The 19,772-nt window shown below is 32.3% G+C and overlaps 1 protein-coding gene across 1 annotated transcript; it reads right to left on the minus strand.

Moving 5' to 3' along the window:
• Positions 1-6,804: 6,804 nt before the first annotated feature.
• Positions 6,805-19,464, minus strand: LOC123668876 (glycine-rich cell wall structural protein-like). Its single transcript, XM_045602568.1, has 4 exons — positions 19,423-19,464; positions 9,969-10,109; positions 8,828-8,889; positions 6,805-8,393 (listed from the first exon to the last, which is right to left on the minus strand). Exons 1-4 carry the CDS (start codon positions 19,462-19,464, stop codon positions 7,019-7,021), a joined length of 1,620 nt encoding a protein of 539 aa, XP_045458524.1. The 3' UTR covers positions 6,805-7,018.
• Between the last annotated feature and the right edge of the window lie 308 nt (positions 19,465-19,772).

Below are 19,772 nucleotides of genomic sequence, written 5' to 3' on the forward strand. Positions count from 1 at the left end.
CTTGACTATTTTTTCGTCGATCTACGTTGTATTACTCGTCGATGTAATTGAATTCGGTTTTTTTTTCGTTTGCGAGCAAACACAATTATTTATGTCACTAGGTCGGCGAACAAGCGTACGGCTCACCTGATGGTAAGAGATTACCGTAGCTTATAGACGCCTGCAACACCAGAAGCATCGCAAGCGTGTTGCCGACCCAATCCCCAATCCCCCCCAGGAGCTCTGGTCACCTTACTCACCAACAGGAACACAATACTGCTTGAAAACAGTATTATTTAGCTGTGATCTTCTGTAAGGTCGAGGTACTACCCCAGTCGGGCTGCTCCAGATTTTGAGCAGGAAATTCCTGCTGTGCCCTACCTCACTTACAGGTAGATATAGATATACTTTAAGGTTACTCATACATGATCTTATTCTTCTATAGTAAAAAAGTTGTAATGGGTATATTCATATAGGATCTAATACTTTAAAATATTTGAATTAAAGTGTTTTTCTCAAAAATTACATTTACTCTTTATGTTTTCGTATATTATGGTATTTCGTATATTCTTAGTAATAAAATGGAAAAAAAGGAAAACTACAAATGAGTCCATTACGAGCCTTTTTATATTACCTACATTAAACATACATAGAAGCCGAGAGAGAGCACATTAGAAGTAAATATATTACAACAACGTTTTTTTTAATAATCGATTGTATTGAATATGGTTTTTGTTATTATATTATTACTAGCTGTGCTCGCGACGTCGTCCGCGTGGAATTTAACATAAAAGTTATTGTTCACTTTGCAAAATTACAAAATAGATAAATTTACAAAAATAAAAGTAGCGTAAGTTACTCCTTATTAAATCAGCTATCTGCCAGTGAAAGTCTCGGTTAAGCTGTTTCAGAGATTAACCGGAACAAACAGACAGAAAGACAGACAAAAATTTAAAAAATGGTATCTTTGTATATGTATATTACCGTGTATCATCGTCATATGCATTTAGTAAAAAGTGGTTGTTTTATTATTACACACAGACTCCAATTTTATTTATTCGTTGTATAGATGTATAGAATATTTAGATTGCCTTCACAATCTGCCTGTTCATATTTATTTTTCAAATTGCTTTTAAAAGTATTTGCTTTAGCGTTTTCACAGGCGTTCGTTTCTAGATTTTAAATCACTACATAGCATAAAATAATGTCGCTTCCCGCTGTCTGTATGTTTAGATCTTTAAAACTACGCAACGGATTTAGATGCAGTTTTCTTTATTAAATAGAGTGGTTCCAGAGGAAGGTTTATATGTACAATACATGCATAATATAGTAGAGGAACACTGATAGTTTTTGGGTCTGTACGAAGCCGGGACGAGTCTCTAGTCAGCTATAAATAAGCCTTTAAACTAAGTTATTTTCAGCTATATTATAAAATATAAAACTCGAGTTCATCTTAAATGCCATTAAAATTTGTATATATAGTCATAAATTTCAAAATTTTACAAAGATATACATAACTAAATATAAAGTGAATTTAATTATTCTGTTTTGCTTTATTTCGTTATAATTCATATAAATATAGCTGTTTATTAAAGATTTTTAATGTTTAAATAAAATTATACAAATATTTTAAAATTACTAATAACTTCAACTGTGTCACTAATACTCCGTCATTCAGTCAGTTTATTTGTACATATTTATGTCTGAGTTGTTTTCTGATGACCGTGATACTCTGTTGTAGTAATGAAAGAAGTTCTGTCTCTTCATCGCTATTTTGAGAGCCGATAAAACTGTAACGACGTATAAACGACGAAGTCCTCGAATATACATATATATATATAGGTCGAATTGAGTAACCTCCTCCTTTTTTTAAGTCAGTTAAAAATAGATTAAATCATGTATTACTATGGTTATCATCATCTATATACTATTATTATGGTTATCATCATCTGTGATCATGTTAATAATCTATATTTTTCTCATGTTGTTATAGAAAGAATAAAAGGAAAAAATTAATAAGAATATTGTAAATATTCTTACTAATGCACAGTACAGCTAAAAATTGTAGTGTTTTTAAGCTAATCGAGAGAACGAAATCAAATTTGAAGAATTATAATTATGTATATTCAACAACACGTTGAGCAGAGCTTATATATTATATAATATTGCTTAAATGGTCGCGGGTCAGATTTTCGCTTATGAGAAACTTTTATATAGGCCAAATACAAATGTTTATGAATAAATAAACGCCATAATTTATCTATTATTACTATTTCCTATCGGAATATTTGTATCATTAATTTTTATTTCAAATTCATAGTCTACGATATAAGACTTCGTAACCAACTTATTTGGTAGGTAGCTACATGATTGACACTTGTGCGTAGTTAGATTAGATGACTAGTACAAGAGTGGACTGCTAAGGAATCAGGAAGGAAGGAAAATTTTCCTTAAACGAGCTTTCTTTCGTGATTCATGGGAATCGGTACGTTCGGAAGTGAAGGGTGGTTGCATAACTAACTTAATCACGGCCTGTGTAAGTTCACTTCATTACATAATACGTCTTGTCTGTCAACTCTTTTAAAAATTACGGTTGTGTGCTACTAATATGAGTATACAGTTACATAAATTACATGATCATACGTTACAGATAATTCTTTATCTAGTGTTGTTAAATAATGTTATTTTGTTTTTTGCGCTGTGAAAGAAGTATAAAGAAAAGTATTTACATACTATATAGTGCATAATAATCACATAAATACAATTTAAGGGGGATTTAGAGGTTCAAATATGAATTTTATTTTTGACACAATAATGTTCTATATAAATAAAAATGAATGTTGCTAAGCGCATATTTTGTGAATGGCTTGACCAATTCGGATTTTTTGTATGTTCATTAAGTCCCACGGAAGGTTTTACTACACAAAAAAAATTTTTACTATTAACTTTTGACGAACGAAGTCTGCCCTAGCATATCAGCTAGTTAATAATACAATATCTATATTCGGTCTCTCGGTCTACATATATTCGGTACTATAGTACTTGAATAAAAGTATCAATTATTATCTTACATCCTATCTCAGTACTCAAATAACTACTATAAAAGTGGTTTTGTTTCCCACATAAGAACAATTATAAGAGCACTATCTCTTTTTGTATTTCGTCCCGAAGTAGAATTTTAAACGTGACAGCATTATAAGTTGATGCCTAAATCCATCCGACAACTTGCAAAGAAGCAGCGTGGTGGATTAAGCTCTGATTTGAGCTGTATGAAAAAGTATGAGTTTAATCCGAAACTAATCATATTATCCACTGAAAAAAGAAGCCTGTGCCCAGCAGTGAGATGTGACAGACTGAACCAAAAAATAAAATATAACTAGAATTTATGATTTCAATTTTTTTTAAGTTAAATAAATAAAATTAATTTACTTAGTATCCACCATATCAGAATTCAAGTATTTAAACTAAAAATATTCAAAATCTAAGCATACGTCGTCTTGTACGTAGTACAATATAAGATTCTAGATTAACGTGGTTACTTCTATTACTAAAACTATTCATAAACGGGATATTTATCATGTTTTTTATATTCATTTTGAGGAGCTCGATATTTCGACATTAACTGCGAATGTCTTGTTCACGAGACTCGTTTATGAATAGTTTTACGTACATTATGTTTATTTAATTTTTAAATATCTCTTTGAAAAGTCGGACCAATTGTGTGTCCACATTATATCACGTTAAATAAAATAAGTATGATTATTTCATTCCCCTTCAAGTTATTTCACACGCATAATCATTTAAATAATAAAATTCTCATATACCTATTAGAAAATAATTCATCAACGCATTCTCCCACAATTTTCAAAGGTCAGATATCAATCATTTCAAATCGTAGGTTAGGATCTATAATTCAGGTTTACTTTCCGTTTTTTGAGTAAATTAAATACTTGAATGTTGAATTTTTACATCATCTTTTCTATTTGGTAACATCTCATTATGCAATGTACAGGTACTAGGTGAGTATGATTATTAGGAGAGTACTTTTTTGAAAAGGCCTTCCAAAAGTATTCTATGTTTGTCTATGTTTATCATTTAAACAAAGTTTTTGGTTGATTACTTATAATTTGTAGCAATAACGCCTTTGTTAATGAAGTGTAGCGAAAAGTGTGACAAAGTGCTACATAATACTGCTTTTTTAAGCACTTTGGGTTTCCAAGTAAGTAACGATGATGCTTTTAAAATAAATTATTTTTTGCCTTTGTACATCTTTCTTCGTATGTATCCCTTTTTGTAACATTTCTTTGTAGTGTACAATAAAGAGTATTTATTATTATTATTATTTACGCCTTAGTAAACGTCAACTTTTAAATGGGTGTTTCCATGCTCACCAAATCAATATTTTTATTCACATATATATGCTATTCATATATGTACCTGTATCCAATACAAATAATACAAATTGATATACATATGTACTCTTTTGCATCGATCGAGTATAACAACTAAAGTACCCGGATGACCTAGCTTTGCTCAGTATTTGTTATTTTTTTGGTGAATCACGTTTTTTCTGTATATCTATTATATTTAAATACGGATTACATATTGATGAAATACGAAGAATACTCGATCTTACTTACATAGTAATAAAAAACTATCAACTGGTTATTTAAGTAAAAAATAACGAGTGCAATTAGAAGAAAAACTGAAAAAATAATCGGACTAGAGACATCTGGACTCGAACCGGATCTTGCGGTTTCGAGACTCCCGATTTACCACCTGAGCTATTATAACCTAGAATATTAGGAGGCAAAATTTTCCTTCGTGTTCTAATACGTAATATTATAGCAGTTGTTCATTGCCTAAAACAAAAATAAAACGACGTTTTCTAAAAATGAATCTTAGCTAGATATATCGATTTATCGCCCCCGAAAGCTCCTGCATACTAAATTGTATGAAAACCGTTGGAGCCGTTTCCGAGATTCAGATTATATATATACCAGAACAGCGTACGTTTTAAGGTACTACGTTTAAAGGTATTATATTCAATAGCAAACTCAAACAAATTACAGTAAGATATTTTTACGCATAAAAATTATAGACTCGTCTCAATAATTATGTCAAAAAAACTTTTAATAAATAAAGAACAGAAAAAAAAAAAAAGTCTTGAAGGAACAACAAACAATTAAAATAAACGCAACAAGAAGTAATGTATGAAAGTCATTCTTCCCATTATGCTCACATTGTCTCGACACCAGAAACATGCTAATTGCTCTTACGAACTCAATTATGATGACCGAGCAATTTCTGTTCCGTTATTAACTTCCCCGTGTACATATTACGTAAGCGCTATTAGTTGCATTTCACTGCGAAATTTTAATATGATATTACTAGTTGTACCCCGCTGTTTCATACGCGTTAATGTAAGGAAAAAAAATGGCCTATATAGTCTTCTTCGGTAAATCGGCTATCCAGCATAAAAAAATTTTTTTCTTATAATTAATTCAAATAAGCCGTTCCTGAGATTAGCGCGCTTAAACAAACAAACAAACTTTTCAACTTTATAACACGAGTCGGTATAGATTTATCAAAGAATGTGCGTAGACGAAAGAATAAAGAGGTGACAAAAATATTTATTATTTGATATGATTGAATTTTATAATAAGTTTATATAATAACTTAGTTAGAATTGTATAAGATCTATAAATTTTCAAATGATTAAAACAGAATTAACGATTAAAAATTTGAACAGAATTTTTAATTGACAAGAGTCCATTCAAATATTTGGTTTATTGAAAGATCAATTGTTTCAAAGTACTTACTTACCTTTTCAAAAAATTTGCCTATATATATATATATATAATTACTTTGTGATTGTATTAATACTTCAAATTTAATCATATATAATCAGTTGTACATTAAGTTAATGGTAACGAAAAACAGTCGCCGTATATTTTGATTATAACATAATTGTGGATGACTATCAATTCATATTATTTTATGTAATAATGACGAAGCACATCATTATAAATACATGAAATGGACAGCCTCGTTGAAGACTTGCAATTAAAATTTAATCGCCAAAATATACGAGTACACGTAATTTCCGATACTTCCAAATGACTACACCAAAGTGTATTTGTTATATTGTTTAATAATTTTACAGGATTACGTATTAAAAAATATAAGTTATTGAAAGCAGTGTTAAAAGTTACCAAAATCATTTCTACGAACAATTCTTCATACAATGATATTATTACACTTAACATTTTAGGCTTCAACGATAATCTTTCACAAGCTCGGGTATAATTTTGTTATTACTATTTCTGTATAAATGTTAACGATTAATAATTTACATAACCTGCTTTTCAAATTTGTGATTAAGAAGCATAATGACTACGTCTGACTTCTTTCTTAAGTCCTTTCACAAGTCCTTTCACTAAATAATATAAATTTCTCATTCATCTTAATTTATCTGCATTATTGTTAATTTTATATATTAGGATATTCATATCAAAATATTACATAATATAGTACATAATATAGTACATATAACACATCATATGTTGCATCAAAATTTCCATTGACAATTACGTATATACCGACATTTTATTCATATAGATTCGATGTCAACATTTTAACATTTATATTTCACGTAACAGGTGTGTCGAGACAATTTTATAATAAATTTGGACATATATATATTTTTTAGTTTAACTGCGTTATAACACTTTTGAACTATTGATATTCTTTTCAAATATTATTTTTTATTAAGCATGTTAGTTTTATTTTTTCCAATATATAAAAAAAGAATTTTTAAATGAATTGATCATTCTATTATATAATTGTGGATGTCGTCATTAAAACGCTTAATATTAAATAAAAACATTATAATTAATAACATTATAACATCATAACAATAACTTAAGAAACTAAAACAAAACGTATTTACAAAACTTGTACTTTAATACTGGTCCCACCGCGCCAGCGAATTTTATGACTTAGTTGGCATTACAACGATCTTATTTAGAGTTTATTTTTACTTTCTTTTATGGTAAGGACCACCTCCATGACCTGAACTTATGGCGTTGGTGTAGCTATCTCCGAAGCCGCCGTGGCCGCCACCATGGCCGCCACCCCCTCCTCCGTGACCTAAGTCCGATAAACTGAAACCTCCGTGACCACCGTGTCCTCCGGAGCCGCCAAATCCCACGCTATAGCTAACTCCATGTCCACCGCTGAATCCTCCAGAACCGTGACCATGTCCTCCTCCGACACTGTAACTATCTCCGCCATGTCCTCCACCACCTCCAAAGGAATCAACGCTTGCTACAGAATAACTGTCATGTCCGCCGTGACCTCCTCCGTGGCCACCACCATGGTCTCCACTGCCTCCAAATCCACTTGAACCGTGGCTTAATAACCCAGTAAATCCGGAACTATAGCTGTCATGTCCTCCTAATCCACTGCTGCCGTGATCATCATGTCCACCTCCATATCCACCAAAACTGCCTCCTACATCAAAACCTCCGCCTACGCTATGGCTTCCTCCGAAGCTGCCTCCATGATCGCCTCCGTGGCTACCCCCATAACCACCTCCGAAACCGCCTCCGTGACCACCTCCATGACTGCTTCCATGGTCATCTCCGAATCCACCTCCAAATCCACCGCCAAAACCACCTCCAAATCCTCCTCCGATTCCGCCTCCATGGCCTCCGCCGAATCCTCCACTATGGCCACCTCCAAATCCACCGCCGAATCCTCCACCATGACCGCCTCCAAATCCACCCCCATATCCACCGCCAAAACTACCGCCGTGACCACCTCCAAAACCGCTGTCACCACCGCCTAGATCGTGACCAACGCCATGGCCTCCACCTAAGTCATAGCCACCACCAATGTCACCTCCATGTCCACCGTCGTCGTGACCACCATGACCAGCACCGCCGATATCTATACTGTGGCCGCCATCGATCCCTCCGCCATAACCACCTCCTATGTCATGACCTCCTCCGAATCCTCCTCCTCCTCCTCCGGAATATCCTCCATGACCGCTGTCACTAAATCCGCCGTCAGAATATCCTCCGTGACCACCGCCGAAGTCATGACCACCGCCAAAATCATGGCCTCCGCCATGTCCGCCGTGTCCACCTCCTAAATCATGCGATCCGCTTCCATATCCTCCGCCGTGTCCTCCTCCAAATCCGCCACCGAAACCGCCACCACCGCCGCCTCCATGACCTCCTTTCAGATGGTCTGCGAAACCTCCGTGCAAATGGTCAGCGAATCCACCATGGCCGCCATATCCTCCACCACCTCCGCCCCCACCGTGTCCGTGGTCTTCATGATGCTCATGTACTACTACTTCCTTTGAAGAATGATGCTCTTCAGGTATATGTACTCGAATATGAACGCTGAAACGAAAATAAAAGTTAATTAGCATACGGAACAAATCTCGATTTGTAACTTAAAATGTCATCGCAAAAGGCTCGTAAATTAAAATAGATATAATTATATGAGGTGTAATGTAAATCAATATAAAAACAATGAGAAACCGCAGTCACAATAGATCGCATAGCAAGGTCAGACATGATGGAAGTGAAAATTGGAGGGGTGATGATACAATTGCTTTTCACATTTTACCACAATAAAGAGACGCGTGAGAAACGATTTATAGAAATTTCAAACAAATTATTCCATCCACAGGTGTACTTGAGGTTTTGTCTTATGACGCGGCGTATCTAATCGATTAATAAACGGTTGTGAGACCGCAAGATATAAATTAACCGATGGGTAATAGGATACCTCTGTAAATGGAAACGATACATAGGAACATGAAAATACTAACTGTTCATGTCCACCAAAAGTCGCGGTGCAGATGCCAACGCAAGCCAGTAGGAAACAGCTGAGCTGAAATGTAATATACAGTACTATTATTCATTACATAAATACACAATGTAACTTATAGATAGATGTTAAATGAAATCGAAAGCGGTCAGTGTAAGTTGCGTCAGTCAAATGTCTAGTTCACGCATTTACTGGATGACGTAACCGGAGGATGTTTATGGAAATGCGCGCGATTATTATAAAGATCTAACAGGACGTCCAATGGCCTTAAACACTGCTTCCGGATTGTAAGGTAATGGATAATAATTGAATATAATATCACTTAATTAGTACTTTAATAGTCAGTTCAGCCTATTGCAGTCCACTGCTGGACAAGCCTCAGGGCTGCCTCCCCAAGTTCGCGCCAGACATCCCGGTTAGTAATAGAAAGAAAATATAAAATATGTAAACTTTTTTATAAAAAAAAATATGTATCACAAACAAAATATTACAAGTTTTTTTTAAACACATATATTCAATTTACTTATCGATTAGAAAAACTCACGGTAAAACGGTAAGCCATGATGTATGGAAGCTCCTTCCACCTCTCCGCTGTTTTAACTTTTGTATCTGCAACCACAACAGCTGCCTTTTATATGACAGTGAATGTGCACCCCTACTTCGAACGCGAAAACTAAAATGTATAATAACATTGTGTATTAGTTAAAAGATATGAATATAATTTAAAATATATCCCAATAATGATGATTATTAAAAATTACCTTAAAGAAATATGTATCTAACCATACATTTTAGGAATTTTTATCTCAACAATTATTAAAATTAATAAATAATAATAAAAAATATTATTATAATAATAAAAATTATTATTATTGTATTAAAATTACAAAAAAAAATTAAATATATTTTTCTACAAATAATGGAAATTGTGTTAAATGTACTTTTGTATAACAATTACAGTAAGAGTCATTAATTAGTATTACAAAGATTTAAAAAAAAAACAAAACGAGGTCAAATTTCAGATACTTAGATTAGAATAAAAACTAAATATAAGATTTTCCCGTTTTCGAATAATTTTCCTAAAACAAAATATTTAGAAACGATAATTACTGTAAACAAACAACAGGTATGTCGGTTCTCACCGCAAATTTTTCAATTGTTAAATTTGTATTTAAACAATTATCTTGTGATTGGCTGTGAAGAAAGTCATCGTTGCGAAACCATGTTGGTCTTCTTCCGGAGGCATCAATGCATCTCGAAGGATCAGAGGTCAGACCTATGTCCTGTGTTTCAATTAAGTTAATTAAAAGACCTATAAACTTAGATTATTTGCTACGCGCTACGCTTTTACCTGTAACATCCCACTGCTGGACTTAGACCTATTTCCCCATGAAGGAGAGAGCTTAATCCACCACGCTGCTCCAATGCGGGGTGGCGGATATATTCCCTACTATGAGTAACGATCACTATCGGCTGTACATGATAACAACCGGGACCGACAGCTTTACGTGCTCTCCGAGGCACGGTGGGGAGACCTACAAAGGTACTCCGCAGACCGGAAAAAATATTTGTGTAAACACAAATATCCACTCCGAGCGGAAATCGAACCCGCGACTGTCCGTGTTTAGGCGCCGCCGGCACGACATACGCATCATTCCACCAGAGCAGTCGTCAAACTTAGATTACAAAATAATAATAAATTAAATACAACTTATTTTAACTAAATGACTCATACAGATTCATTACAATTACTTTTTTCCCATAACAACAATGCAAGTTCACTTCAAATGAGATGGAGAATATATAATAATACATAAGATACAGAATGAATAATATTAAATAATTATAATTTTATATACAACTAGCTGCGCATGCGACTTCGTCCGCGTGGAATTTAACAAAAAGTTATTGGTTAGTTTGCAGAGTTAGAAAATAAATAAATTTATAAAATAAAAGTAGCTTAACTTACTCCTTATTACATCAGCTATCTGCCCAAATAAGAGAAAAGTGAAAGTCCTGTCAAAATCGGTCTAGCCGTTTCAGAGATTAGCCGGAACAAACAGATAGACAGTCAAAAATTGTAAGAAATGTTATTTTGGTATATGTACCTTGTATACATCCATAATGTATATTATACATTGAGTAAAAAGCGGTTATTTTAATATTGCAAACAGACACTACAATTTTATTTATTTGTATAGATTAATTAAATTAAGCTGTATGGCTACGGCAGTAAAGAATATAGCCACCCCCTCTCTTCCCGTGGCTGTCGCACGAGGCGACTAAGGGATAACACAGTTCCACTACCACCTTGGAACTTAAAAAAAGCCGATCGATGGCGGGATAACCATCCAACTGCTGGCTTTCAAATACACAGGCCGAAGGCGGGAAGAAAAGATGGGCATTATTAACGATAGTAGCAATGGTGTCTACCATTAAATCATATTACGAAAATACATCAGACCATTTTTAGTTAAAAACAACATCCATCTCTTAATGTCTTTCTTTAACATCACACATATATTCATGCCTATCCGATCCGGGTCCAGGATCCAGATGATGTTATTTATAACTACAGATCGATAGTCACACAGACAGTAGACTGCCTAGAAAAAACGAGAACGTAGTTTCACATCTTAGGATTTAGAAATGAGAGCTCTAGAAAATTCTAGATAGAAATAGTCTAATCTAAATTTATTTCATGTACAACTTATTCGTTACTTAATGCATTAAAAAATAACACGAAAAACACTAACTTAATAACACTATTTAAGATGCAAGTATAATCTTAATTAATTTTAATAATATGTGTAAGTAAATTGGAACGAATGTATATTACGATTTTTATAAGCATTCACTTATGAATATTCAAATAAAGTGCAAATACCTACATTCATACAATTACTTTTGAATTAAATCAATATCGCACACTGGTACTTAAACAGAATAACAGAGTCAAAATTGTTTATTTAGCATTTTACGTAAATATTTAAAGACCAATGTCAATCTAAGACCAATATGAAGCCAAAAATCTGTCTTTATGACCCGTACGTAATATGTTCACTTAATATTGGACCTGTCAGACTTGTACTAACAATTTAAAGCTAGCTTTTTTGTTTGTCTATTTTCAAACTAAAACTACTCAAATTTTTGAATTAATAATTTTGCATTAGAAAGCTTTTTACTAAGAACTTTTAATTTGTATACTTATAAATAAAATGTCTCTTCTGAATGACCAAGTGCATGCGTGTGCGTGACTGAGCTTGAGTGTATGTTTGTTTTTGCTTTTGTTTTTGTTTTTGTGTTTGTGTGATCGGGCCAGGCGAACATAAGTTAAGAGGTAGATATAAGTTAGATGGAACTAAAGAACAACTTCAGTTGTGTGGTCTAAAACCCACTCGTTTTTTTTTTCAGTAGAGGGAGTTTTACTAGCAAGAATACTTAACAATGTATAGACCCAATTAATGGAAAATTTGAGAAAATATATTTGCTATCTTTTAAAATGAAAGAACAAACAAGAGAGCCTTTCAGCATGTGAGAGGATGAACTGAATAAAGAGATATTTTATTACTTTTTAAAGGTAATTTCATTTCAATTTACAAAATATTTACGCGTAAAGCCAAATAAGGTATCACCAATCACACAAACCCTATTCCTACGCGCAAACGAAAAGGCTTAGACAATAACGGTTGAGACGCTAAACCTACGCGACTGAGGTCCCGTTATCACTTTATACATATTAAGGACAAACTCTCTCTTTCACTCTCTATGAGTGCTATGGATTACATTTACATCCTTAAAATAATAGCATACCATATATAATAATGCACATAATACGTAATATGTAAGCATTGTAACACTCTTCAGACAAGGGTAATGTCTTTTAAGCCTAAGAAACAAAAAATACCGCAGCCGACGGTCGGCCTTTGATGCCTGTGTGTGTGTGTTTTTTTTTATTCGTGTTGATGTATGTAATAATGTCTACATTATTTGTTTATAATAAAGTAATAAGGAAATAAAATGTATTTAAACCCTCACATAGATACGTTATTGTTTTACTTATATGTATATGTATGAACACTTAAATATCAGAACGCATATAAAGCGTCAGATAATTAAATAATCGTTCTCATCGAGTCAGACTCCGGTTTATCTCGAGTTATATAAGTACATAATAATTCTCCGCTGCAGGAAATGTTTCTGATGCGTTTGCATCGAAAGCTTTCGATTGTACATAGTGTCCACATATACCTACCATAAGCATCAGAATGATTAATGATTAATTATATAATTATGAATTTTATGCATAAGCAAAAAAAATATTAGCACTCTGCACTCCTTCTCTATATAAACTATAAGTGTACAAAATTTCATACTCCTCCGTCCGCGCAATTTTCTTAAAATGGGGTACAAAGTTTTTGCTTCACGTATTAATATATAGATATCATTAAAAAGCTACGTTAAAAGTTATCGCCATTTTCATATACTTTCATAACACCTCAATAGTTATAAGAAAGCCAACTTCTAATTAAGTTCAATAAGTTGATCATTTAAATTTATAAAACTAAATAGAACCTATAGATATATTTCTCCAGGTTTAATTTAGCATAGATGTTATAAAACAACCAACCACCTTCAGCATAATTTAGTTAGACATATTAAAATGAAATGTTGAACATAATTATGAATATAGTTTATTACCTCGCAGCTGCAACAGAAACAATCTTTAGTACGCTAAATAGGCGGGTGAAACCGCGATGTGGAACTAGTTATATATGAAATAAAATGAATTATAGCTTTCTCTTTTTTATAAATACATTTTTTTCCCTTACAGTTTTGTTTACTATTATTAATTTTTAAAATAATGTAGCAATATAACTATTCATTGTATAGGATCTTTAATAACTAAATAACCACCAATCAGTCGCAGACAATGCATCGATTATTGACTACTACTTTTAGAATTTAAAGGTTATAAATTTAGGGTCTGACCGTAAATTTTCTGGTTTTTTTCTTCACTATTGCGAATCGATTAAGATCACATATCGTATAAAATTATGGTATTTAATTTACAAAAAGTGAATTGCATCACGCGACCTAACAATAAGTAAACATCAAATATTATACAACAGTTTGATAGCGATGATTTTTATTACATTAATTTAATACTTTTATATAGTCTGTATGACGTAATGATTCGTCTTTATACGATGAATTTACTCACGAGTATTTATTGACCGGGTCATGCTTTCATAAATATAATTTTCCGCCATTCTATTAAACGTCTTCGATGTTTTACCTGATTTAAAAATAGATGTTATTCTTTGGAATGGTACACTTTATTTGGTTAGATATATATAACACGATTATTATCTAATAAGTTAGCGACGCGTTAGCCTATTGGTCACATTATCTGACCGACGCGCTAGAAGTCGCAGTTTCGATCCCCGCACTTGATAAATATTTGTACAGGCCATACAATAATAATGTTTGTAGCGTTTTATGCATTAGTCCTCCTATTTTGGATCCCTTACATAGGATCCACATTCTCTTTACCTGTATACACTTAACAGCCCTATCTTCAAATGTAAACCATTTTAATGCGCTTACTATTAATTATTATAAAACCAAATATTTTCATTAATATCTACTTTATTTTCTATTTGACAGGAACATCTAATTTAATAGTTTAATTTTAGAAAGCTCTCACGGCGAAAATCTTGAAATCTTAAACGAATGTGACGTTTTTTTATATATAATTACTGTATACAACGTGTCACTCTTTTTAATAGCCATCAGCACATTTGAAATTATCTTACAAACATTGTTTGTTTTTTTTTTTGCGCTTATTCTTTTGAATGCCTGTCATTTTTATTTATCTTGGAGTCACCGCAAGTATCCTCTGTATTATCAAATGAGCTTTTGAGATCGTAAAAGTTACGGAATACGTGTATTACATAAAAAAAAATTGACCATTACAAGTAAATTTTATTCTTACTGTATCTATATAAGATTGTTACTGATATATTATATCATTGTGGTTATGCGTGATATTGAATTAAAATCTTGAATTATATCTCATGCTCAGAGTAACATATTATTTGCTTAAAGTTAGTTTTTAAGTTTTTTTTTTTTTTTTTTGTTATTTATTGATTTTATTTATACAAAATATTATACATATTTACAATTCACAACTTAAGAACTAAATATTTACAGATAATTTTGGTATAAATCATGTCCGCGTGGAATGGTGCCAAGAATGCTGGCAGCATTTCCCCGTTGAATCGCTATGCCGATTCTCTGGGCAAAAAATGCACCAGCCCTCTTGTCACCAGTGGAGGCAATAAGGCGAAGTGTTATCTCATTTAAAAAATTTTTAGCACTGCTACTCCAAGGTCCAAGTGTTTCGACTGCAAACGGCACAACACAAACACTAGCTTTTAAGTACACAAACTGTATTTCTGTATATGTATTTTGATAGTTTACCAAACATTCATAAAATTTAATAGTAATTATCACCTATTTAGGTACTTCAGTTCCTAATCCGAGCAGACTCTGTAGACAGAACACGTAAATCGATACGAGACGGTCGTTTATTTAAACATGAATTTACCACGGCTGTGTTAGCTAGATTAGTTAGTCCTAAAGATACAAAAATTGCATATATGTTATTTTTTATTGTATATCATTATTGTTTACATGACTGCAACGTTGTCTAGAAGCCTCGGTCAAAGCTATCGTATGAGTTCAACGAAGTTATATTACTAACACCAAAAATCTAATACAGACGGACAGAACGGCGTATGTAAGTAATGACGACACTTTATTCAATGACCTTGATTTTGACAACGAATCGTTGACAGTTGCGAAATTTACCTTCGTATTCTAAAGATATTGTAGCCATTTTTTCATTGCCTAAAAACAGGGAAAAACGACATTTTCTAAAAAATAAATCCTAGCCATATCGATTTATCGCCCCCGAAATCCCCTGCATACTAAATTTCATGAAAATCATTGGACACGTTTCCGATATATATATACATATACAAGAATTGCTCATTTAATAGTATTAGATTAAATAAAGAAATATTTCAGATGTAAATGTTTGTTTGTAAAACATCTCCCTATTGTGCAAGCGATTTTTAAAACAATTTATTACTATAATTGTGTTTGCTCGCAAACGAAAAAAAAACCAACTTCAGTTACATCGGCGAGTAAAACAACGTAGGAAGACGAAAAAATTGTCATGTAAATAAGCTTTATCAATGATTATTCAAAGTGTAGTCATCATATCTCAATCAAATTTAAATTGGACCAAAACACAAACACTAGCTTTTGATTTAAAATAAAAATCATTAAAATCGGTACACCCAGTAAAAATTTATATGGTATAATACAACGCAGGTTGATGAAAAATTAGTCAAGTAAATACGCGTGATTAGATATAACGTACTTGCCATATCTCGATTTAATTGAAATGGGTCGTCCTGTGACATCAAAAACCTTTCGATTGAAAAAAGAATCGTCGAAATCAGTCCACCTAGTCAGAAGTTCTGAGCAAGCATAAAATAGTAAAAAAAAAAATACAGTCAAATAGAGAGAATTCCTTTTTTGGAATTACGTTAAAAAATTAAACACAGTTTGTGTAAAGTACCTAATTGTATATAATCAATACTATTGTTGTAGACTATACTCGTAGGTAAATATTTGCTATTTATTAATTCTACACTTGCTAGTTTTGCTCAATTTCCGGCACATTTTTCAACCTATACAAAGTGTTATAAAATTTTACAAAATATATTAATTAATGCAGCCGTTGTCCACTTTTCAACTTAGCAACAAATTTTGTGAGTAACTTTTGTTATATTCATATTTTTTATTGAAGATAATAAACAAAGAGGTTTAATGAACTCTTATGCTCAGCTATTGTCTCCGGGAAAACAGCGTAACGAGGTTAATATTTGATACATTAAGTTAATACTCCTTAAGTAACTTCGTCGAGCATTATAGTTTTCGTTTGTAAATACCGCGTACAACTTTCATGTAGAATTATTTCACTATTGTTTAATCGACCTTAGTATAACGCAGAATCACCTTTCACCCGCCTTTATGACTTCTGTTAGTGTCTACGAGTTAAGTTGAAAATTTTAACTTACAACTCTACTCAACAAATGTATTTACCAACTCAAAAGGTATTTAGAATCGGTAAGCTAGAAAATTTCATCAAAATTACTAAAATATATAAAAACTCATTCATATACACAATTTTCTTACATCGAACTCGAATCCAGTTTCTAAACCTATTTATAAATTATATGTATATTGTTGTTGTAGTAAAATGTAAACATAAACAACAAAAAAAAAGTGCGCAAAGAGGTTCTTCTGTAAAGGAGACGTATTATATGTTATTGCACCTCGCTGATGCTCCAATGTGGATTGTCGGAAAGCATGTCTCATTATTTCTTACTAGGCATTGCATGCAGGTTTCTTTTCTATGTCTCCATTACCACCAAGCACGAGGAAATTTTTTAACAGTTTTAACACATTCTACGTTTTGCTTTACTTATTCTATTCACCCTACCCTTTTAGTTTTTCTTATTGCAGAATTCAGATTCCGCCTACGACATCACACATAGGGCATAGACCTCTTTCTCTATGCAGGAGAAAGGTATGGGCTTAATCCACCACTCTGCTTTACCGAGAGTTATCGGATCTAGTCGCAGGGTACAGTGTAAAGACCCACAAGAACGCACATCTAGATCGGAAACAAATATTCGTATAAATACAAATATTTATTAGTGGAAATCGAAACCGCGACTGCTTCTTTAGACGCCTACATGCGTCACTAAACCATAGCGGTTCAACCTGTTAGCGAAATATTTTCGCACCAGTTAATTGTCAAAGGCTCACCGTCTTATAAAAACAAATAATTATTTCGACGATGTTACGTGTTTACGTTCACTTTTTTTAGAGAGGAAATTTTTTTACGTAACAGTACTCTGAACTTACACTATGTTATGGACAATTATTACACCAATACTTTGTATATCATTGGGATGCTTAAAGTTTATTCTGTAATGCGAAAATAGATCTTTAGTCAAAAACGATAGGTACTTTTCATGTAAAGATTGAAATAGAGCCAATTTAGACTTATTCAACAAAAGCATGAAATTCTAGCCTTTTAAAATATATTCTTAATGTATTAATTTTTTTCAAAACCGTGCTTTAAAATATGTTTACAATAAACAAAAGCAAAATGTTATCTTTATAAACAAATTGACTCTTCAATAACATTTCCATGTACTGTGAAATATGTATATTTTATTTCGAAAATTAATTACTCATGCCACAATGTCGCTTTATTTTGATATAAAAAAAATGGAATTTTATAATTAAAAGATCTAGATGTAGCGTTAGCAATTAGCGATAGAATGTGTTAGATTATAAAAGCGCATTGCCTTATGAGTAATATTTATAAAACGCTTTTTCATCGCTTTAAGTATTATCTTGTAGTTTATTTTTATTAAATCCAAGTATACAGTAAGTAGTAACAAACAACTAAAAACCTTAACACAAAAAAACGCTACGTTACCTAAAGTTATTTAAAGAATAACAACGTTGTTATGTAATAGAACCACATATCAAAAACATTACCATCTCTGGAAGAAAGTTGAATGCTGACTAGTCTTAGAACATAGCTAAGATAATAACTTAACTACTAGTCAAAGCTTAAATTTTATTGTTTTCGGGGTCAACAGTCGAATTACAAAAATATTTTTCGTGTTACGTATATATATTCGGTTATTGAAGTAGCATTTTATTTATTAAATATCATTCAAACTTATAAATGTAATTTCAAATTTTTTAACGTTAATGTGCTTTAAGGAATAGGTAAAACTGTTTGAACTTTAGGGCCTCGTATATCTCAAAGAATACACTAAAAATTCTTGGTTCACAGGCTGAAAATAAAAATATTTGATGTTTAAAAGAGGGTTTCGTGATGAAAGAGAAAAATATATCGTAACTTTTAACTACTAGATACCGTTATAATCAGACAACTTTATCAACAACCGGCAAAACAGAAACTAGGAGTAATAAAATAACTATAACACAAAATGTCAGCAAATCTGGCAGACACCTTAATACTAGCGGGTTTAACTAATCAAAGCTTTTTTCTTTATAAGCTTTTCTTCGATCAATCTTATACAAAATATCATTTATTTCTAGTCATTAGTTGAGTAATCTGTATCTATAAATAAAATAATACTTAATTCATATTTGTAAGTAAATTTTGTATATGGTTCACATTCCGTATATCTTTTGTATGGGTAGCCCTGGAGAATGATTTACTCTATTCGAGTGCAATTGGCGACCGGTCAGCAGAGAACTTGCGCACTTCCTACTTGGACTCGGAGCGCTTTCTACTCGTAAGTATATTGTAAGTATCTATGTATATTATCGAACGCAACCTCGATTACCTGTTTTTATCTAATAGCTCGTGGGGATAATGATTATCCAGTGTATGTGAATTTGATTGGCGAGTTCGATGGACTAAACGTCACACTATATTTTTACACGCTTTTTTATTAGCTTTACCTGTATGTTAGTATGTTTGTAAAGGACTCCTTTGGACTCCATTTTGACCCACTTTAAACATTCAGATTTAATTTAACTTAATAGACTTATCGAGGACCGATGACAATACACTAATTTGATAAAATTATTACTTTTTAGTTTGGTTTATTTATAAAAACGTGTTTTTTTTTAGTTTTCTTTTTTAAAGTATTATTATTTCTTTTAATCTTATAACGAGGCAGATCATAGTATGTTGCGTTTTAATTAATATTATAAAAATATAAAACTTCTAAATCTATACATCTATACTCTATACAAATAAATAATATTGGAGTGTCTGTTTGTAATATTAAAATAACCGCTTTTTGTTA

Source organism: Melitaea cinxia, chromosome Z (assembly GCF_905220565.1).
Source record: "Melitaea cinxia chromosome Z, ilMelCinx1.1, whole genome shotgun sequence".
Classification (NCBI taxonomy): domain Eukaryota; kingdom Metazoa; phylum Arthropoda; class Insecta; order Lepidoptera; family Nymphalidae; genus Melitaea; species Melitaea cinxia.

Bases quoted from the DNA above. Each gene is read 5' to 3' on its own strand.
- LOC123668876 (XM_045602568.1), bottom strand. From the start codon at position 19,464: ATGGAGTCCAAAGGAGTCCTTTACAAACATACTAACATACAG. The intron at 10,110-19,422 runs GTAAAGCTAATA...ATTGAAACACAG, and splicing joins ACAAACATACTAACATACAG to GACATAGGTCTGACCTCTGA. The intron at 8,394-8,827 runs GTTAGTATTTTC...TTTTCGTTTCAG, and splicing joins ACTTTTGGTGGACATGAACA to CGTTCATATTCGAGTACATA.